We start from the raw sequence: 23,997 nt of genomic DNA on the forward strand, positions 1-23,997 counted from the left end.
TGTAGGCTGGACTATTGCAACAGCCTCTTTCTAAATCTGCCTGCTTCTACTCTCCGCCCTCTGCAACTCATCCAGAACAGTACTGCAAGACTTGTCCTTGGCCTCAACATCAGGGATCGTATCTCTCCGGGATTGAAATCTCTGCACTGGCTCCCAGTGGCTGCAAGGATTAAGTTCCAAACCCTCTGCATTATCCACAAGGCCTTCTGGGCCCTGGGGACTCAATACCTTCAACTCTCACGTCCTAAATATCTCCCTATTCGAGTTCTTCGCTCATCCGCCTCCAACTCCCTCAGGGCAAGTCCATTCTCCAAGCAACAAGTTGGTGGTAGATCTCTTTCCTCGGCTGGGGCCTCCCTCTGGAACATCCTCCCGGCCTCCCTGAAACTTGCAGAAAACCATCTCTGGTTATGGAAGCACCTCAAAAACTTTCTCTTTGCTTCTGCTTTTTGGCCTCCTCTCCCCTGCTGACTCCCTGGCAGAAACTGATTCTGCACTGGTTACATGGACACCCTCTGATCTCTGACCCATGGCCCCTCCCCCACCAGTCGTACCCCTGCACTGCCTTTCTGGCAACCCCTGCACTTCGGGACTGTTTTCTATATCCCTAACAGTCCCAAAACCAACTGATTTCTGCACTTATCTTTGCACTTGCCACCAGCGGGCCATATTTTTACTTATTGTTATTTATTCTTTTTCCCACATACTGCTCTTTTCCCTCCCCCTACCCAAGCACTTATGAGAACTGAATGACACCTGCCCTACTAGGATCGCTGTCTCTGTCTCCCCTCTGTTCTCCCTACCTTGCCTCATCACGCCTTGAAACACTTGTATACAGGAGCGTTATAAATGCCATATCATACCACATCATATCATATCGTTCACTTCACAGAATTATTTTGCGCAGTAACCCATTTCCTACAAAATTCACAAATATATTGCACACAAGCAGCACTGAATGTATTTTAGCAACTTAAAACAAGTACATACAGTGCATGCATCCAAACAGCATTCCTGCCCCTTACTTTGCACACTTCCACCATAGCCTTCTGCATTTCTCTTTACAAATAGACCATCTGACAGAGCTGTTGTGTACATACCACAACCAGAAACTTTATTGAACAATGCCTTAGCCTCCACAGTCCCATGCCTGCCATCCTGAAAAGGCCCGGATGTGGCACGTGTAATCCTCAAACTACTGCAGAATCCACAGTTATCCTGCTAGGAACGAGGAGGGGGGGGGGGGAGTACAAAGTTGAAACAGGGTAGGGGATTGGGTCTTCAGTGGTGTCTGTGAAAAGACATTTTTTCGTGTTTTTTTTCTTAAGTGCTTGCAAACAACCCTTTTTGTTTTATTTCTTTATATGAGTTTGAGTGCTTCTCCTCCTTACATTTGTACCGAATTCTGGTCAACGATTCTTGCACAGTGTAAAAGGAAATAGCATTGCCAATGGCGGTCAAAGAAATGCAATTTCCATGGAAACAGTGCATATTTTGCGACTTCATGATCTTATAGTGGGTGGATATCCCATCAGTGCACATAAATTCACACAGGCTTCTGTTTTTAAGACACCTTCCGAACTCTGGCTGGGGACAAATTACACCGGCATTGTCCAATACTCCTCTTGGTGGTATGCATGAGAAAACGACCTTGGCAGTGGGAAAAATCAGCATCACTGCATTCATCAACTTCTTCAGGTGACGGAGCAAACATCCACACAACATGTAACCCAAAAGTACACTTCCATAATGCACCATGACAATATTAGCAGTAGCCACAGACGCCACATATCTGCAAAGGTGAACCATCCAGCTGAAACTGCACTCATAGAGACTGCCCCACAAAGCCTCCACTCCTTCCAACCCAAAATTAGCAGCAACGCCCCTTTGCACGGCATACCTGTGCAGATCTTGCACAAAGGTATAACCCACAATCAGCACTGTGCATCTGTCCATCTCTACCAACCTCACTACACAGAGTATTGTAAAATAAATAGTACCACCCCTTCCTGTGAACCACCCCCTTGACACCTGATTGGATAATCTCACAGTTCCATTTCCATGCCCACCATGCTCTTAATGGCAGGATGTGGCACGTGCGCTTTCCCAGCTACAGCGAGGCCCGAGTCCCAGTAAAGCAGGGACAGTCCTTCTTCTCATTCCACTGTTCTTTTTCCAGCACTCCGTCATTGGGTACTGTGAAATATTCACAAATGTATCCACAAATTACCTCCAAGACCTCTGCATCTAACACTATCATTTCGGTACAGCACTCCATATTCATTTCTGTGCAGCACTCCATATTTACTGTTAAACGCTCCAAGTGCACGTCGCGGGTGCTCCCAAAGCACATCCAGTAGAAAGTTCTGCAAACGAATCCACGATTTCAGCTTCCAAAATCATCCAGAGCGGCACCCATCATGACTTTGGCCACGCACACAAGAGTCTAGGCCTTGCCCACACCCAGCACAACATAATGGAGCCATACATGCGAACATGTGGTCAGATACCACAATCCACAAACGTTACATAGGCAGCGCCACTTCTACCCAACCCAGCACCATAACACACTGATGCATGCAAACATGTAACAGTTAGCAGAATCCACAAACATACCACTGCCTCCGGCACCCCTACCCACTTCCATTCACAAAGTATTGTGTAACTGCCAACCAAACCACAAAATCTTCACAACATTGGACCTACTACCAGCAATCTGCACAAAGCAGATTACCCAACCAAATAGAAGATCCAGTTCAACCCTACCCTCTTCTATACTGACAGTATTCCAACACTGCACCCAGTGGGCACACTGCAGGACTTGCCAGCGCACCATCTCCAGCCATACACCGAAAAATGTAGAATGTTCTAACAATCACCACACCCATGGAACCAACAATATACGCATGTCAGCTCACTTCTGGTGCTCTATCAAGTCCATAATGTGCTCCACAACCATTATTTTAAGGTCACCACCCTCTGAGAGATGCGTTGCTGCGGTGGGTGTGGTCAAGGCCTTTGACCATGCACCCAATAGTCGAGGCCTTGGCCAGACCCACCACAACATAATGCAGCCATGCATGCGAACATGTGACCAAGTACCACAATCCACAAACATACCACAGCCTGTGGCAGCCCCACCCACATTCATTCACATACTATGGTGTTACTGCCAACCGAACCACAAAATCTTCACAACAGTGGCCCTGCTCCCAGCCCTCTATTCAGTACACAAAACCAACACTTCATAGTGCAGTACACTAGTCAGCACTCCGCGCAATTGACACTACACAAGCCTATAAAATATGCAGTTTAAACTTATACACTTCTATGCACACACTACTTGAACATTGCACCCAGTTGACACAATGCAGGAGTGTATACTTCATCAGCTCCAGCCATAGAATAAACACTGTAGGATGTGCTAACAATCACCACACCCATGGAACCATCAATGTATGCAAAGCTGACAAACCACACACACAAGGCAACAATGTCAAACCAACTTGCAACCAGTTCACATAGCTGTCGGTGCGAGGCCTCAAACCATGCATGGAAGGGGCTACGGGCTTACCACACGCAACAGAACATTGTACACACTATGTTAAAATGTTCCTGTCATGTGCAATGCACTAACCTTCTGCAATTCACCTGCCACCAGTCACCACAGAAAGCGGTCGCCGGTGGAGGTACCCGTGAATTGGCGCAGTACGCACGGATACTGCAGGCACACCAGCATCTTCTTCCATCTAATAATGAGATATATCCGATGTACCACTTCTCACTCCCCCACCCTTTCCATCCATTCACCCACCACCACCACATGGTGTAACAAAGGTTTGCCAGGCCCTTTCCGCGCTGCACTGTCCACAGAGAACATGGCAGCGTAACCCAAAGTTTTGAAGCACAGCACGCTTCCCTTCAGCCAACCACCGGGCGCGTCCAATGTTCGCTGACAGTCCAGCACACTCCAAGCCAATGAGACTTTTGACTGCAGAGGGAACAGGGAAATGTGTCCGTGCAGCCAGATATCACTATTTTTTCAGATGTGCATTTCAGTTCTTTGCAACAAAAGTACTGGTCGGATATCCACCAACCATACAAAAGCACGCTTTTGGAACCAAGCCCACGCTCCTGCCGCAAATTTGGTTAAAATCCGTCCAGCCGTCTATAACTCTGCCCCCCCTTGCAGAAACCTCCCCAAACTTGCCAAATTCAGAGTGCCCCATATACTTTTTACGCAAAGTTTGGTGAGGATTCGTCTAGGGGGAGCAAAGTTATAAGCCGCCCAAAAAGAGGTCTTCCTATGGGTTTAGCAACTTAACCATAACTACATGGCCTCAAATGCGGGCTGTGTAATATATATATATATATATATATATATATGTATATATATGTATATATATATGTATATATATTCAGCGAACATGCTTTGTTAAAGTGACATTATGGTTAAGTTGCACTAATAAAGACATGCGAAATTTTCAGTGAAAAAACTTTGTTAAAGGGACGTTATGGTTACAAGTAAAACCGAAAAACCCCAGAAATTTGCCAGTTATGGTAAGCTAAGCAACCATAACTCGCGCCACCACCATGCACTGCTAAAACTAACACCCAGGACATAAGAGATGACATCATAATCGAGAGGGCGGTATACAAGTGTTCTCTAACTTATTGAACATTTTAGTTAATCAACCTGAGAACTGTGTAACTCCTTTAATGGGGGTGGGTTGCTATTATTTGTGATCATTATTTGTGTTTAGAGTAAAGTGCATGTTTTTATAGAAGTTTCATTTGACATGCCTTTTATTTTGTTGGTACTGTTGTTTATCTGGGAGCTTCTGCTGATGACTCACACCCAGAAGGCAATCAAACACTCGCTTTTATCCATTTTATATTTATAACTGAAACACTGCAGAGCCGAGTTGTGATACAAGTTTGGGCTGAGCGCACAGAAGCCCTTACTCTCCGCATATACCTATGCAGGCTAGAGCAGGATGTCCCCACCGCTGTTCTTGAGACATTTACTTTCATTTTAGGCTTAGCATGTCCAGTTCGACTTTCACTAAAAGGGGAGACAGCCTTACCAGCTACCTTTCTTACACTCTAGTTTGATGGCTAAGCAAGATCTGATTTTCTATTAAACTTATGTCAAAAGGAACCCAGATAAAAACTATAAACAGACAGTGAGTCTCTTTATGACTACTGTGGTTTGGGCAAAAACGTTGATAATGATGTGTTAACTCCGGTACAACTGCATTGCCCCCACATCAGTGTACTTGTGTACAGCAACTTTGGTAGTATGATGGAGGATTCTCCATCAGCAAAATGCTGGCGGTCAATCCCTCAACTTATGCCCAAAAAATAAAAATCTGCAGAATGTGAGTGGAGTCATATGCATTGAATTGTTACTCATATGTCTGCCAAACAAAACAATACATATATATTTCCATTTAATTATTCCATGCACAGAATTTAGAAAAAAAATGTGGTCACCTTTAGAAAATTCACTCCTGGGAAGTGTGGAAAAATAAACTCTGGTGCAATCAACCTTAGTGTGTGGATACATAAAATGGCAAGAGACAAGTTGGTAGCACAATTATGTACAGACACGTGTAAGATGTATGTAGTTACTGTATTTCCCTAAACGGCCTGAGTCGGCAAAGGACGGGTGCTCTTCTGCCCCTCTGATTTTATCTGTACATCGCATGGAAATGAAGGATAATCATTGTCTGACAGAGTACAGAAAACTATTAAATCAAACAAGATGTTTTATTTAGGTGTTATTGACAATTATACAATGATTAAAAGAAAAAAGTGTCATTTTTTCAGAAAAATCCTAATCGTCTGAAGGAGCCAATCCTGGGGCTCATGGCTCCCCTGTCGCTGTATCTCCTGTACTCGCCGGGCCTCAGGTAGTACTGGCGGCCTTTGTAGTTGGGCTCCTCATAGAAGATCCAGTGCCCGTCCTGAACATTGCAGGAGTGGATGTCATTGAAGTGGAACCTGTCGTAAACGTTGGGACAGTCATCAGTGAAGTCCATCATCTGGCCCCCAAAGTCACTTCTCTCGTACAGCCGGATCCTGAACGAGCCACGGTACTGGTAGAATAAAAATACAAATCTGTTAATAATCTGTTATTTATCAAGATCTTTCTTCAACCCGCTCTAGATAGAACATGTTATGTACAATTTTTATTACCCAACCAAAATTGGTACTTATTCGATAATTTCAAAAGGATGAGAGAATGAGACAGCCTTGTTAAATTACATTTCAGAAGGATGAGAGACTGGGTCAGACTTGACTAACTTCCATTTCAGAAGGATGAGAGACTGAGTCAGCCTTGCCTAAATTCCATTTCAGAAGGATGAGAGACTGAGTCAGCCTTGCCGATATTCATACATGCGACATGGAGATCCCACATAGATCTCAGGAAAGCTCTTATCCTACTGAGGTAGCTTACCAGCTGTAAGGAACTGTGATTTTGTGTGAATGTGCATATTCATTCACTGGATTGTGTATACTCCTTAATAAATTGGAGATCATGACCTTCCAAACACTGGAACAGTGCAGGAAATGTCACATTTTAAATTACTAGAATGTTAATTTCAAATATGTGAATGCAGCTGACAATTCTTCTTTTACTGTGGTAATTGCAAACTACAAGGGCACATTAATTTCATATAGTTTCAATGTATGTGCTTTTTCTGTACTAACTTTACTGCAATATTCAGTGGCACATGCACAGCCTACAGATACCACAATGTAATTGAGAATACTGCGAGGAATATGTACTTTTTAATTGGTGGACTAGCCCAGCCCTAGTTAAGAGCGAGTCAATAGGGGATTCTGTCATTAGGATGCACAGTCATAAATGGTTCTGAACCAGCCCATATCAACAAAACCATGATCAGTTCTGTAAGGATATTTGGCGTGTTACAGTACAGAGTACAGCACTACTGCACAGGTAGCAAACAGCACAGAGTACAGCACTACTACACAGGTAGCAAACAGCACAGAGTACAGTACTACTGCACAGGTAGAAATGTTTTTCGCAGCACCACCACAAGGGTGCGGTGCATTGCTATATGTGTTACCAGATTAACAAGGAAAGACAGGCTATTCAGTCAAAAACGATTTTAACATATAAGATGCAAATCTATTTTTACAGTTAAAAGCACACGTGCTCATTTAAAAATGCACACTATTTTTCACCTGAAATGCCTATGGTGCGAGAGACACATTTGAAAATTAACAGCTAACCTATTAACCATTAACCTGACTAATAAAACCTTATTTAACATAACCCACTAATAAAATGTGTTCTCCACTGCAGAATTAGGCATACTCTGAAAGCCATTTAAATGTGTGTGCAGATTTTTTTTTCTTCTCTTCTCTGCCTGCTTCTCCGTGTTTTTGTGCACAGTAACTGCAGGAAGAAGGAAGTCAGATTTGCAACAATTGCAAATGTATAAACAAAGCTATTGTTGAGAGTAGGAGGATGAGAGATGATGGATTTCATTGGGACACGTCATACAGAGGGCTGAGATGAAAGTTTTAGTGGGCAGTATCGGGGAAAAAGACAGGCAGACATTTTTCTGCACTACTGGGGAGAAGACCTGGCTGTGGGACTCCTGACTGAATGCAGATTCCTGCGTCCTGCTACAGTCAAGATTTGGCAGAGCTGGGAGGAAGACCTTTTCCTGGTTGGAGGCATTCCTATCTGCAAAAGCTGAGAATTCCAGGCAATGACCCCGGTTTGAAAAGGAAAGGCGATCCTTTTACTGGGGTTAATCTTCAAGGGAACCACATTCCGAAGGAGAACAGCTGAAGAAAACTTTGAACAGATAAGGTAATTACATAAGCGTGGGAGCCGTGTGTGCACGAAAATATGCAGTCAGTGTAGGAAAGGGGATTCCTGTGCGTGTCTTAATCAAATACCAATGTTGCAATTTGAGTTCTGTTCTCCGCCACGCTCTTTGCAGTGTGTCATAGACAATGCTTTTACTGTACCATTTTATTTATTTCTGTAAAGAATGAGATCGTGTTTAAATGCAACTTTTATAATACAGAAAAATATTTGAAAACAGACGGGTGGTGTATTTACTATTTACCATTACAATGCCGATGATGTGGGGAGATTTTTAAACAGTGCAATGGTCATTTTAAGACAGATGTGTGCATGTCAGAATCAGTATGAATAATTGTGAGTGACTGTAGCATAGCTCGTTGGAGGTACATGAGCCAACGGGAAGAGAGACTCTCTGAACATAGCTCCCTACCGTATATAAGGTAGTGAAAATTACCACAAGACTACCATATATAGCTCTCTGTCGTAAATAAGTCAGTGAGTTCGCCCATGGTGGCACACCAACACTATCACTGAAAAATGTGGTATTCCTAAAATGTAGGTCTGAGGTCTCTCTAGTGATCACACGAAAAATCTAAGCAAAGATAAGGGATTCTGGACATTGGGGCCACAAATAAAACAAGGGAATTATGCTCACCAAAATACCACCAACCGCGCCTACCAACCACGTATACCAAATATGCAGGTCTGGGTGCTGAAATAATGCATGTCCATTGTATTATTGTTGCACATGGCCAAATCTGAATACAAAGAGTGATTATTGCTAAGTTATTTTTCGGCGGTAATAAAATACCGTCAGGCCCCAAATCTCCATAAAATACCCTACATATTTATGGTGCGTTGCAGGCCGGGAAAGTGATCCTAGAGTACCTACTGGGCGTGGCAAGCGTGTCCCACACTGCCATTTGCACATTAGAGGGAACCCATTTTATAATAGCAGTGTGCCACTAAAAACGAATTTCAGAATGTCACAAAGGGAAACCACATTCTCAGATCTAGTGCAATATTTAGAGGCAAAGTTATTTGCACATGGGAATTGGTCTTCGAATAGCACGTTAGAATGGAGTAACCGCATTCAGGGTGAGGTGCAGAAAGAAAAACTAGACAATATTTTTGCAGAAGGCAGCATAATTCAGGTCTGCCTTACAAGATTATTGAATGCAGCCGATAAAAGTGCAGAGAAAGACTGTTTAATACGGCTATGCGGCAAAATATGGTTTATTTTAAACAAGTCCCTGTGAATGCAAGAGAATGATACTCAGCTAATTAACAGGTTAAAGACTGAATTAGAGGGGGCAAGTAAAAATCAGGAAATGTTGAGAGCAGAATTGGATGTATGCCAAAAAGACATGCAATTAAAATGCAGAGACTTTGATACTCAGTTATCCAAAAGCAAGAAACAATTTGAAGATAGTGAGCAAGAATTGGCACACTTAAAAGCCTTAGTGGATCACATTAGGCAGGATAAAGATGAGGTTGTTTCAGAAATGCAGATTTTACAAAAAGAATATTGCGAAAAAGAAGGTGATCTCCAGAGTGCAGAACAAGAAATGATTAAAATGATTCAAGAAAGAGACAAGAGAAATAAAGAGTTCAATGAATGCCAAATGCAAATGTGCGATATGCAGGAGGTGATTAATAAAATGAATGATGAAAATAATTATTTGCAAAATGAAGCAACCAGACTCCTTAAAAAGTGTAAGGACTTAGAACAGCAAATGTGCATTCCCAGGTCCCAGGAGAGGCGGCAGGGTACCACATTCAATGGAGTGGAGGTGAATTCTAGCTATGCCCAAAGAGCTAGTGCTACAGTGGCTGGGCCGGTGACTGAACTTGGTTGCAGCGCCCTTGGGGGATTTGATACTCCCATTGGGGGCAGCCACCAATCTCATACACCTGAAAACAGGATTGAATCACAAAATAGTGCAATTCCATGCATTGCAACAAGTAGCCCCATAAAAATAATGAAATCCATTAAAGCCCTGATCAAACCATTTAAAAAGGGAGGTGAATGCTGCATTGAGGATCACTTAGAAGCGGTACATGACATTTTTAAAGCACTCCAGATATCTAGGGAACAGTACAGACAATATTTTCATTTAACTTTAGATGCCCCGACGGCCAGCATCATAAGGGGATTAAATGAACAGCAGAATATGACATGGCTGGAGTTTGAAAAAGAAATTAGGCGTCATTTTTCGCCTTTTCAGTCATTGCAGGAGGCAAAGAAAGTCGCGTACACAATTACTGCTGGACCTAATACATCCCCTCGCCAATTTTTACAAGACTTAAAAAGAGCATTCTCTCGCTTTGATGTATCTTTTGACTCAAATTCCAATGAGTTTAAAACCGCATACTTCTATGGGCTACAGAAAGACATCATATCCCAATTGGTCCGTGAATTTGACCGTGACAAGTCCCTTGAATGGATTGTACATCAAAGCACAAAGCTATATGAGGTACTCTATTGTCAGGGTAGAGAAAGTGATAAAATGAAAGATACCAGGCCTAAATCTAAAGAACCCTCAGCCACAGTAATGGAAATCAGGTCAGCCAAAATGTCCCTTGAGTCTGCTCAAAGCCAAGGTAAAAATAATGTGACACCTGAACAAAGGGGTAATCAACAAAGATCGCCATTTCCTGTACCAATGTTCCAAACACATGATCCTAGTAATAGAGAGAGCTACATCAGCCCTAGATATTTAGGGGATAGACCCCGGGTAGGATATCGGCCTGATATGGCAGGTATGAACAATAACCAGAGACAAAATCAAGATCAAAGAAATGATGGTCCCTACCAGTCATTGGGGACACAGAGTAGGTTTGATCCCAACACCATGATATATGGTAATCAGGATAGGCCCCGATATGTGGATCGATTTACTGATAATGGAAATCAACATAGGGGCCAGTACCCACAATCTGAGAGACAGGACATGAGGCAAAATGTGAACTACAGTCCACGCCAGTACAATGATTCCCCACCAGGGGACTATAATCAAAGGATGGGTGAAACCCGCTCCCCTCCACAAATGAATCAAGAGTTCAGAAACCATCCCAACCGGCATCAATCACCTGAGATGTATCAGAATAGATCCAATCAGGGGGAAAACAACCAATATCGACCTAGGCCACAGAAAGAGGATCCTAGAGAGATGGAAAGGTTCCAGTGCCTTGAGGCCCAAGTGAAAATGTTAGCTGAGCAAATAGGAAAGCTCTATACAGCGCAAAAACAACCTTCCAAAGAGGGGGCTGATGGCCATAGCAATGGCCGGGGGGCTTCCGAAAAGTGACTAAGTACTCATGATAATCGCAGTGCCAAAATGACAGATTGCTCTGATATAATTTTGCATAACGACTCTGAGATGCCTAATGGATTAAAAATGAAAGTACCAGTAAATGAAATTGTGATAGAAAGTGCAAATATTTCTAAAAAAGAGGTACGGTTTAACTTAGAGTTAAATAAAACAGTAAAGATTTGCACAAATGAAAAAGAAACATTAGGAAATCCAAAAGAACAAAGGAACAGATTTAAGAAAAATGACTCATGCATGGGGAATACCAGTGAACAGGGGGTAAGTGGGGATGCCATAGCTCCTTCCCTGGGCAAGCAAAACAATGACCAAACACAGACAGAAAAAGGAAATACTCACAAGGAGGGTACAAGTCAATCACCTGAAGAATTCTTTGAGCCACATATTTTTGAAGAGGCTGAAAGGGCTGGTATTACACTAAATGATCACAAATGCACAGAATTAAAAAATGACAAATTGCTGAATGATGTTGTTACACATGTTCAGTTGGAAGGTTGTAATGTGGTCTCTGATGTTACCCAGATGGATGGGCGAACAGTGGCCACACTCCAAAAAACCTCTGAACATGGAGAAATGAATAAAATATCTCGCACAGAAATGGGTAAAAAGGAGGGAAAAATGTCTTTTCATTTACCAATGTGCTTAGCCAAAAGTGAAAAAAGATCTGAGAAAGGTGAGCCCTGAAATCAGTAAGAATTCACATTTCTTATGTGTATTAGAGGAAGTTGAGGACAGATATTATGCACCCATCACTGTAGAAGAAAAATGCCACACCTTCGCTATGATTGACACTGGCGCACAGGCCACAATTATGTCCAAGGAGCTGGTAAAGAGTATCAATGAAGGGAGGCCTCCACAGAGTCAGATCACAGTGAAGGAAAATCAAGGCCCAGTGCATAACTTTAATGGGGAGGAGGTGCCCATCATAGGTGTAACTGAGGTTGACATAAAAATAGGAAAGCACAGAATGAAACAAGAGGTATTGATCACATCTATTTGTGAAATTCCATTTCTGATGGGGACAGATTGCCTGAAAAGATTGTCTCCTCTCATAGATGGGGTGAATGGAGTGCTGTGGTCCTTAACCAAAAAACCATTGAGGCCTAAGAAACTAAAATCACAAAACAGCAATATAAATGAATGTCACACCGTTGCCAAAACAAATGATGCTGTGGAGGTATATCTCCAGAATAGCTGCATACCTAGTGTCACTGTTATATTAATGTGTCAAGACAAAATGCAGAGCGACAATGAAAAACTACCTGTACAAATATACTTGGACCCAAGGAAAGATTGGCAGACTGCCATAGATGAGCACACATTACGTTTCTATTTAAAAGAGAAAACATGCAAACAGAATATTATTCCTAAAACAGATTCAGAAAAACACATTAACACTCTGGCAGAAATACACATGGAAGATGAGCAACCATGGGTTCTTGTTGGTATAAATGATTATCTTAAAACAATAAAAGCCACTTTAGCACTTGAACATGAAAGGAGTTTCATTAATGTGAAATTGTTGCAAAAGATTATGGAGAGGGAAGAAATCCTGAAATTTAGGATTAAAAACCAATATGTTTCTGGGTTGGACAGTCCAGACTTTGAAAACCGAATTGCAGGCAGATGCATGCTTAAAATTAGCATTGGGCAGAAAACAATTTACCATAATGTATGGATAGTGAGTGGAGCACAAAATGAATTTTACATGGGCAATGACATCATGCACAGAATGTGTATGGTGTTAGATTTCCTTAATCAAAAAATATGGTCACGCCTAGGTGGTCCGGCACCTGAATTTGAAGACAAAAGAAGGGCTTATCATTGTGCACAACTGGTTCCTTATGCAGTCGAATTACAAATAAGGAAAGATACTATTATTCCTGCATTTACAAAACAGTTTGCAATAACACTGAAATGCAAAAATGGGCAGCAGATGAAAGGCTCTGATGCATTTGTATGCCTGAATGAATCCATAAAACAGCAAGGCCTGGATTATGAATACATTCCATTGGTAGACATTGGTGAGGGATCTGTAAAAATCATGGTAAATAATAAAGGTTGTCAGGATATTCATTTAGAGGAAAATTCCCCATTAGGAATGGCCATACAAAAATCACATTATACGGCAGATTTAAATAACATGGTGATTGGGAATATTCCTGAAAAATATGTAGATGCCAAGGGCGAGTTGCCAGAACACCTGGACTCTCAGCCCAAAGGAATATTTAAAATTCATTCTGTGTATCCTTATGATTCAAATGAGACAGTGTGCTGCCATCAAGAGGATTGCATAATATTTAATTTAAATGAAAATGAAACAGGAAATCAGCCCATTGAAGTGGAAGCTGATATGCCAAAATATTTAAAAGTGGCAGCTCTACAAAAAGACAGAGCCACACAGTTAGAGGAAAGCGCTGAGATTCCTTTACCAGAAGAGTTTCCAGAATTTTCCAGAATGGTAGAAGAGCAGATCTCCTTAGCGGATGCATGTGACAGCGATAAGGATAGAGACGACTTGAGGGAAATATTTATGGAGTTTAAGGATGTATTTGCAAAAGATGCTTATGATTGTGGTTTAACTGATTTACATGTGGCCACACTACCAGAAGGTTGTAGCAGGAATCCAGTGTTTGTACGCCAGTATAGACTACCACTGGCATGTTTAGAATCATTGGCAGAGATTATTAAAAATTTGGAATCACGGGGAATAATCAGGCCCATTCATAGCACATCCAATACGCCTATTTTAGGTGTGTTAAAGCCAAATGGTCAATGGCGGCTGTGTGCAGACTTAAGAGAGTTAAATAAAAGAGTACCAGTATCTAGATGGCCACTACCATTCATTGATCAGGGCCTAGCTCAGATACATGGTTCAAATGTATTTACCACGTTAGATCTCACATCTGGATATTGGTGTGTGCCATTGGCAGAGGAGATACAACACTTATTTTCCTTTACATTTGACAGGACTCAATATGCCTGGCTTAGAGCTCCGTTCGGGTACATCAATAGTGGGAGTGAATTTGGCATATTTTTGAGAAAGGCCATGCCGGATGCAGCGGAAAGAGGAACACTAATTTATGTGGATGATGTCCTGATAAAAAATGAAAGCCTGAAAAGCCATTTTGATGAAATAAGACATGTACTTGGCCAATTGCAGAAAGCAGGCGCCAAAGTATCTTTGCAAAAAGCACAATGGTGCAAGAAAAAAGTGAACTTTCTAGGGCATGAAGTGACTGAACGTGGGCTAAATCCACAAAGGAAGAAAATAGAGGCCATACAAAGATTAAAAGATCCTAAAGATGTGAAAGGAGTAAAAAGTTTATTAGGGATGACAGGCTATAACAGAAAGTTCATTGAGAATTATGCAGAAATCACTCAACCATTGACTAAACTGCTTAAACTAAATACTCCCTGGAGATGGGAAAGAGAGCAGTCTGATGCAGTGGCTAGATTGAAGGAATGTCTTGTAAAGGCACCATGTTTAGCATACCCCATAAAGGACAGGGATTTCTTTATAGAAATAGGTTTTTCTGAACATTGTATGTCAGCAGTATTATCACAAAAACACGATTTGAATCACAAAACCATTGCATATGCAAGTAAGGCATTTTCCCAAGTTGAAATGAAATTTAATGAATGTGAAAAGGCCCTATTAACCACTGTGTGGGCGCTACAACATTTCCGCCCCATTGTTCAGGGAGAAAAGGTGATTATTGAAACAAATCATCAACCTTTGCAATTTTTAGAGAGTAAAAGAATTAGATCAGGCAATCTAGCGCAATCCAGAATCACTTCATGGACGCTGGCATTACAAGGTTTTCCCGTAGAAGTGAGATATGGACAAAATAAAAAGAGCCCAATTGCTCAAGGGTTAGCTGACTTACATGACTGTGCAGCTGAACAAATACCAAATGAAATGGAAGTGGAAACTAGTTTGCAGGAATTTGAACAATCATCACACAAAGCTTTTGATGAAAAAACATGCAAGGATTTGCCAACTGTATATGTGGATGGTTGTGCTTTTCACATTGAAAATGACAGTAATAAACAGTTAGTGGCAGGAATAGGAAATGTCTGGTTGAAATGTGAAGGCGTCCCCAGTATAGGGATGAGGATTGGGGAAAGGAGCAGTCAGGTGGCGGAATTGGCAGCCATCTATAAAGCAATTGCTACTGCAGTTGATAAAAAGTTCAGTGAAATTGTCCTGGTGACTGATTCTGACTATGCACGGAATAGCTTTGTGGAGTATTTGCCTGGTTGGAAAGCAAGAGGCATGGTTACATACAACAAAAAGCCACTTAAACATGGAAAAATGATACAAGCCATAGACAAATTGGTGTCAGAAAATAATTTAACAATATACTGGAGAAAAATTTGTGGGCATTTAAAAACACTAGGAGAGGATAAGGAGGGAAATGATAAGGCAGACCATCTGGCTAAGATTGGGGCTGTGATGGGAGAATTGCTACATATTGATTATTTAATGGGTGAAATACAAATTGATGCAGTGACACGTTCTAAAGCACCAAAGGAGGTAGATCAACCGGTGGTGCAGTGGAGTCATGACACGCCAGACCAAGATTTGATTGAGGCACAAAAGAATGATCAAATTTTGGGAATCTAATATAATCATTTGATAGATCCTGAACAAAATCCTTTAACAGAAAAAGATTGTATGGGAAAAGAAGAGTTGAGGGTGTTATTAAAGAACAAAACACGAATTAGATTACAGGATGGGCTCATGATTAGAGAGTCCATAACAGGGCAAATACAGTGGGTAGTACCCCTTTCATTCAGAGGACTGATGCTACACCATGCACATGATGCCATAACTGCGGGCCATAGAGGTTCACAAAAAACATTAGAAATATTAAAAGATTATGCTTACTGGCCACATATGTCCCAAGATGTGGAATTATATACTAGAGGATGTCTAGTATGCGCCCAATTTAAACCTGCTTCACCAATGCATAGAGCACCATTGATGAAAAGAGGCCTAACTCTTCCATGGTCAGATTTGCAAATAGACTATGTAGGTCCTTTAAAAAGGTCGAGCAGGGGACACCGTTATATTTTGAGTGTGGTATGTTTGATGTCAAAGTGGATTGAATGCATTCCTGCACCAGATTGTAGTGCGCAAACAGCAGCCACATTGCTGGTGAACCATGTATTCTCAAGGTTTGGGTTGCCACAAAGAATTGAGTCAGACAGAGGAAGTCATTTCACAAGTACTCTAATGAGTAAAGTATGGCAAATACTAGGTGTGAAAAGGAAACTACATATCGCATATCGGGCGGCGTCTTCAGGTACAGTTGAAAGAAGCAATAGGTCTGTTGTGGATATTTTAAAGAAATTTGTGGCAGAAGCAGGTTCCAGCTGGGATTTACGTTTACCATTGGTTTTGATGGCAATCAGATCGACTCCTGCCAAAGCAACAGGTGTTAGCCCTCATGAGGTCTTGACAGGTAGGAAAATGGTGTTACCACAACACCTACTATACAGAACACATGAGCAAACTCTAGTGAGTGCATCCACAGTTCATGAATATATTGATGAACTGAGGAGGCATTTGCAACATGCATTTGCTTTTGTGCAGAGAAATCTGGAAAGAGCTGCTGACAGTGCAAAGTCATATTATGATAAAAAGACATCAGCAAAGGAATACAGTGTAGGGGATCAGGTGTACAAGTTTCATTTTGGAAAAAGTAAACAGAAAAATTCTAAATTTCTAGCAGCCTGGCAGGGGCCATTTCGGATTATAGATAAGGTCTCTCCTGTAGTGTATAAAATTTTGAAAAATGAAGGTGAAACTGCAATAGAGCAGTTTGTCCATGTAAATCAAATCAAACCATGCCATCCCAGACATGACATCAGGCGGCTTGAGCATGTAGAAACAGATAAAATCCCTTGAACACAAAAAGAGAAAATAAATGGGTACAATCAGGAGGCAGTGACAAAGAAGTTAAAAAGTTGATTGTTATGAAGGCACATAAACACTGTAGTATATGTAAAATATAATATAAAATAAATATAAATAAATAAATAAATAAATGCACATATAATGGAAGCTCATGGTTGGTGTGCAGAGAGAAAGTGTGTTAAATATTGAATATCTGCTTGTTTTCTTTTAACTTGTGTTTAATTTCAGAAAAAAAAAAATGAAATATTTTTACCAAGCATGTTTTATTTTTGGCAAAAGGATGAAGTTAGTATTGTGCTATGTACTTAATTTGTTTATTTTCTATTTTGATTTAGAAAATTAACATTATTTGGTCGGAGGTTCTGGGATCAGAGCCCATGGGAGACGATGGAGTCCTGGAGTCCCCTGGATGAAGACCAAAAGATGCCTGCCTCCAGGTGGAGGTGAAGACAAAATAACCGGAATGCCAAAAGAGATGACTACTGTGGATTCAAGATTGCCAAGTTGAAAGAGTACTCGAATGAACCGAATAACATCGCTGGTCGGGACATACCAAAAGAGACAAAACAAAAGTTCCGGCATATGAAGTTCCACGTATTTATTATTTTAATTATTTATTTTAATTTGTTATATTAATTATTTGTTTTAGTTGTTTTATTTCGTTGTTTTTAATTGACTTGGAATATTTAAACTTAAAGTAATGCCACTTCCACTGAGAAGGCAAATGTGGAACATTTTATGAACTGATGGACTCAGATGAAATGTTGATTGCAAATTTTCATTGATGCACATGAATATTCATTTTGTTGGATTGCTATATTGTAAAAAAAAAAGAACAAGTTGTTTTTAGGAATTGGCTTGGATTATAGCCAAGTTCTAAAAACAAAAGGAGGGTATATGTAAGGATATTTGGCGTGTTACAGTACAGAGTACAGCACTACTGCACAGGTAGCAAACAGCACAGAGTACAGCACTACTACACAGGTAGCAGACAGCACAGAGTACAGCACTACTGCACAGGTAGAAATTTTTTTCGCAGCACCACCACAAGGGTGCGGTGCATTGCTATATGTGTTACCAGATTAACAAGGAAAGACAGGCTATTCAGTCAAAAACGATTTTAACATATAAGATGCAAATCTATTTTTACAGTTAAAAGCACACGTGCTCATTTAAAAATGCACACTATTTTTCACCTGAAATGCCTATGGTGCGAGAGACACATTTGAAAATTAACAGCTAACCTATTAACCATTAACCTGACTAATAAAACCTTATTTAACTAACCCACTAATAAAATGTGTTCTCCACTGCAGAATTAGGCATACTCTGAAAGCCATTTAAATGTGTGTGCAGATTTTTTTTTCTTCTCTTCTCTGCCTGCTTCTCCGTGTTTTTGTGCACAGTAACTGCAGGAAGAAGGAAGTCAGATTTGCAACAATTGCAAATGTATAAACGAAGCTATTGTTGAGAGTAGGAGGATGAGAGATGATGGATTTCATTGGGACACGTCATACAGAGGGCTGAGATGAAAGTTTTAGTGGGCAGTATCGGGGAAAAAGACAGGCAGACATTTTTCTGCACTACTGGGGAGAAGACCTGGCTGTGGGACTCCTGACTGAATGCAGATTCCTGCGTCCTGCTACAGTCAAGATTTGGCAGAGCTGGGAGGAAGACCTTTTCCTGGTTGGAGGCATTCCTATCTGCAAAAGCTGAGAATTCCAGGCAATGACCCCGGTTTGAAAAGGAAAGGCGATCCTTTTACTGGGGTTAATCTTCAAGGGAACCACATTCCGAAGGAGAACAGCTGAAGAAAACTTTGAACAGATAAGGTAATTACATAAGCGTGGGAGCCGTGTGTGCACGAAAATATGCAGTCAGTGTAGGAAAGGGGATTCCTGTGCGTGTCTTAATCAAATACCAATGTTGCAATTTGAGTTCTGTTCTCCGCCACGCTCTTTGCAGTGTGTCATAGACAATGCTTTTACTGTACCATTTTATTTATTTCTGTAAAGAATGAGATCGTGTTTAAATGCAACTTTTATAATACAGAAAAATATTTGAAAACAGACGGGTGGTGTATTTACTATTTACCATTACAATGCCGATGATGTGGGGAGATTTTTAAACAGTGCAATGGTCATTTTAAGACAGATGTGTGCATGTCAGAATCAGTATGAATAATTGTGAGTGACTGTAGCATAGCTTGTTGGAGGTACATGAGCCAACGGGAAGAGAGACTCTCTGAACATAGCTCCCTACCGTATATAAGGTAGTGAAAATTACCACAAGACTACCATATATAGCTCTCTGTCGTAAATAAGTCAGTGAGTTCGCCCATGGTGGCACACCAACACTATCACTGAAAAATGTGGTATTCCTAAAATGTAGGTCTGAGGTCTCTCTAGTGATCACACGAAAAATCTAAGCAAAGATAAGGGATTCTGGACATTGGGGCCACAAATAAAACAAGGGAATTATGCTCACCAAAATACCACCAACCGCGCCTACCAACCACGTATACCAAATATGCAGGTCTGGGTGCTGAAATAATGCATGTCCATTGTATTATTGTTGCACATGGCCAAATCTGAATACAAAGAGTGATTATTGCTAAGTTATTTTTCGGCGGTAATAAAATACCTTCAGGCCCCAAATCTCCATAAAATACCCTACAGTTCACTTGAAGTTTACTTTTAGCCCAAAATGTGATGGTCAGTGTGGGAAGAATAAGGCACACAAGAGCAGGTGGAAGAGCCATTCCTTACGAGGAAACACATCAACACCAGCTCCACTGACATCAGAAAGTAGGCTCACTCCTTCTTATGTAGGACAGAAACAGAAACGTACTTCTGGGATCATGCGGCAGGAACGGATGGAGTCGCTGTACCCCATCCACCACTGGTATTCGGGGTACTCCCCCCTCCTCAGGTAGTACTGGTGACCCTGGTAGTTGGGGTGCTCATAGAGCATCCAGTTTCCGCTTTCCACTCTGAGCGAGTTACAGCGGTTGAAGTAGGAGTGCAGGTCCGCGCAGTCAGAGCTGCACTCGTAGCAGCGCCCGCCATAGTTCCTGTCTTCGTAGAAGATGATCTGTGGAGAGAAAGGTTTTGAAGGTCATTTTTTTCAAGTCTGAGCATCATATGGCCGCCTTCTAAAAGGGGCAGTAAATGGGAAGAAGCAGCCTGTCCACTAGCGCATCTGCATGGTCACGCTGTTTCGGTAGAGTGACCAGGCGTCCTGCTTTTTCTGGGACTGTCCAGGTATTGGGCCCTCTGTTCCCGCCCCAAAAGGTTTTTTTTATTTGGAAAAAATGTATCGGTTTTGGGGAAAGGGAGAGTGACACCTTAACCTGGCAACCATTTAAACTAAATAAACATTAAAACCCTGGAATTTTGCCACTTCAGGATGGGCTAGAACCACCAACCTTCCAGATCCCAGCCAAATGCATCCTCTGATATCGCCACAGAGGCTGGCAGATAAATGAGTAAATACTAAAGCATCCTCTGCTTTGCTATTAACAGTCAAAACCGTACCATGTTATTTAGGGGTAGTGCTGGAAATATTGTGGGGGTGGGGCAGAAGGGTGGGGGAAGTGTGGTGAGGTGGGTCAGGTTAAGGGGGTTGGTGTGTGGGGCAGAAAGGGGGGGCAATGAGGTGTGAGTAGGGTAGTCATTCTTTTGTGTTGTTGGCCATCCCGGTTTGTGTCTTGAAAATCTGGCCACCTTACGTTTTGGACAAATTTTGATCCTTGTACAAAGAGGGTGGGGACTGATTAGAGAGTCACAGGATTTGTGCTGTGAAAAGCATGAGCACCGGAGACCTGCCAGGAGTCCAACCTTTCAACGCAGACATACAGATATGCACTGAGTTACAAGTGATCTCTGAAATGCGTGCGTGTGCTGCATGACATCTGAAATGGCATCCACCATAAGAAACATGGCGACTATCACTGCCAATTGTTTTTAACTGGCTGCACCTGCATTTTCCTAGCCCAGCAAGAGTGGTCACATTATGCAGTAATCAAGATGGTCCTCAAGCCAGTCAGCTGCATTCAGTTATCTAAACCCTGTAGACGGGCGTGAGTATTCCCTGCACAGTGCGGAGGACCCGCACATGAACTTCAGTTTGCCAACTCCAGATGGGTTGTTTTTTTACTGAGGGTTCCAAGTGGCACAAATAATGATAGTGAGCTGGGGTTGTCCCTTGCACACTCAAACTTTGCATGTGGGGTAAGGCTAATTTAAGTTCAGAATTGAATATATCTTCTTTAGACAGGGAAAGCAAAATTGCCAAACGATGAGCCATGTAAAGTCGAAGCTATGTTAGGCTGCTCTGGAAGAGCAGCCATGGCAGCAGCAGCCATGGCAGGAGCAGCGGTGGGGAACGCTGTGGGGAAGGTTGCACTGGCGAGCTCTGAGAGCCACAAGCGACACAGAGAATGGAGAATCAAAGAACTTGAGGGGGTGGTAAGAGATGGCACAGGAGAGCGTCATGGTCAAGTCCTAAACAAAATTGGGGGACTCATTAACATACCAATTGAATTTGGTATCACCAGAAATTTGCATATCAAGGTGACCTCTGAAAAATAATGGGGTGCTCCTGAAAAAAGTGAGGGGACTCTGTCCACCCGCTTGTACCCCGGACTTGAGCCATGATGTCACTGTATCAGGATGCAGAGACTTGGGGGGACAGGGGTGAATAATTCATTGGAGCTATGGACTGTAAGTGTGGTGCGGGCTGCAGCGCAGATGGACCTATGCTGGACCTGCTTCGAGAAAGTCCTAGCAGCGGCAAGGACCCAATATAGGTCTAGGACCTACTTTCATGGGCAGACACTCTCAGAGGGCTGGGGCGGGTCAAGGGGGCTACGAGTGATAACAGTGGTGAGGGCTACACTCTTCTTCTCCCCTCTTCTCCTCCACCCTCCCTGCCAAGAATTAGACTGTGCTGGGTGTCCCTGCAGGATCAGGATAGCACATCACTCTGGAGCATGTATTTAAACAGCTAGTGGACTATTGCATGACTATGGGGGTGGAGCCTATGGCTGGGACTGCCCCACACTCTTTACATTTCCCAACCTTCTGGAGGACTCGCCTTTCCATGCCCCAACAACAGCTTTACATCTGAATGGGCCCCTACCACTGTGGTCCCCAGGACAAATGATGGATACCCCCCTCTGCATTTTCCACCTACCTGCTGCTCCCAAATTGCTTGTCTGCATCTTTTACTGAACAATGGTCTTAAATATTATCTACTGTTTCTGAGTGTTCCTTTTGGGTCTATATTTATATTTCACACACCTTCAACAAACTGCCATCCAGCTCCAAAAGGCATCTTAGCAGTCAAAGAAGTGTTCTATAGAAAAACCAATAAAAGTACACTCTGCTCCTGCTTCCCTTCCTTCCACAGGACTGCTACATGAACATGAGCAGAGCGGGTTGGAGAAGTGGGAACCATAAACAATGTGTTTCTTCCACCCACTATCTCCTTAACTGAGGTTCTGCCTTTAGGGAAAGAAAACGTGCCCTCAGAACACAAACAACCTCTCCCACGGGTACCGTTCAAAAATCAGGACACAATGCCACCTTTTCCAAATTCCTAAAATGCCCAGTCCACCCAACACACCAAAGGTCCTACAATGTGCCCTTGATTCCTGTGTGATGGAACTAGGCAGCATGCTTAGCACTGGCCCAAAATGACTGAGCTACTGCCCAGGCTTCTCCTCCCTTTCCACCACCTTCACCTCAGTATGTTCATTATGAGTGGGGTCGTAACCTTAAAAGCATGTCACATTGTCAGTATCTGTGATGAGCTGGGATTGCACTGGTTATTTACTTTTTGGGGTACATATACCTGCATGGACTAAATGTATCCCATGTGGTAGTTTCTACATCCTCCTGTAGTGACCGCTATACAAACGAGCATATACATATAAACACACCTTTATCAGAGCTGCTGTGGTCTCTCTTAATGAAATAGCATGCTTCCCTTTCCCCAGCAGAGAGAAGCAAAAGAACAGCCAGGTGCCTGACACCCCCCACAAATAATCAACGCACCCTGGAAATGTCACCTTACCTTTCCCATGGTGGCTGGTAAGGCAGAGGATGTGATATCGTGTTCCTTTCAGGCCACAACCCTTATATACTCGACCTACACTATGGCAACAATTCAACAAAGGGGGGCCAGCTGCTGTCCAACAGGACCACCGTAGTGTGCTCTTCTTTTGTTTTTGGCGTGGAGAATATTCTTTCCCTCGTCACTGGGAATGGAAAGGCTTTGTCTTTGCTTAGTTGTGTGGGCTAGAACTCACTGCTGCTGCTTGAATGTGCTCTAAAGCACCTTTCTCTTTGCAGTTCTGCCATGTTGGTCATGCTTCCTTCAGAGTCTAACCTGCAGAAGGTGCTGACCGATTGGATATTTTATTCACAGATACAATGATGGATTTCAGATTGCATTTTGGGCAATTGATGGAAATGGTGGCAGTATACAAGGTGTGCCATTCATTCCATTTATGACTCACTTGTGAGCAGAATAGGAGAGGGGATTTCGCATACCGGGGAGTAATCAGTGAGAATGTAAACATTCAAGGAACTAACGAAACCATGTCACATGCATGTACCATTTTATTTTCACAGTGCACCCGCTAAAGAGAACATTGTGCCTCAATGAATCCCTCAGCAGGGTGCATGAGTTGCAGCGAGGAATCTGCAATCTGCTTCCTGCAGTTGTCCATGTTTCTGTCCTGTTTTTCCCTGTCTATTTGTGCGCCCTGATGCCTGCGGGCTATGGCACGGTATAAATAAAATTAAAATAATACAGTGTTGGGAACATGGCATCGTGGAGTCAGCGCACAGCCATTGCCTCTAAACCTCTGCATCGTAGCT

At 42.3% G+C, this 23,997-nt stretch overlaps 1 protein-coding gene across 1 annotated transcript; it reads right to left on the bottom strand.

Annotated features, from left to right (window-relative positions):
• Nucleotides 1–5,828: 5,828 nt before the first annotated feature.
• Nucleotides 5,829–23,197, bottom strand: LOC138489705 (gamma-crystallin-1-like). The gene is made up of 3 exons (XM_069617350.1): nt 23,189–23,197; nt 19,961–20,203; nt 5,829–6,101 (listed from the first exon to the last, which is right to left on the bottom strand). The coding sequence occupies exons 1-3, from the start codon at nt 23,195–23,197 to the stop codon at nt 5,829–5,831; spliced, it is 525 nt and encodes a 174-aa protein (XP_069473451.1).
• Nucleotides 23,198–23,997: the final 800 nt, after the last annotated feature.

The sequence above is a fragment of the Ambystoma mexicanum genome, chromosome 9 (assembly GCF_040938575.1).
Source record: "Ambystoma mexicanum isolate Mex_15411 chromosome 9, UKY_AmexF1_1, whole genome shotgun sequence".
Classification (NCBI taxonomy): domain Eukaryota; kingdom Metazoa; phylum Chordata; class Amphibia; order Caudata; family Ambystomatidae; genus Ambystoma; species Ambystoma mexicanum.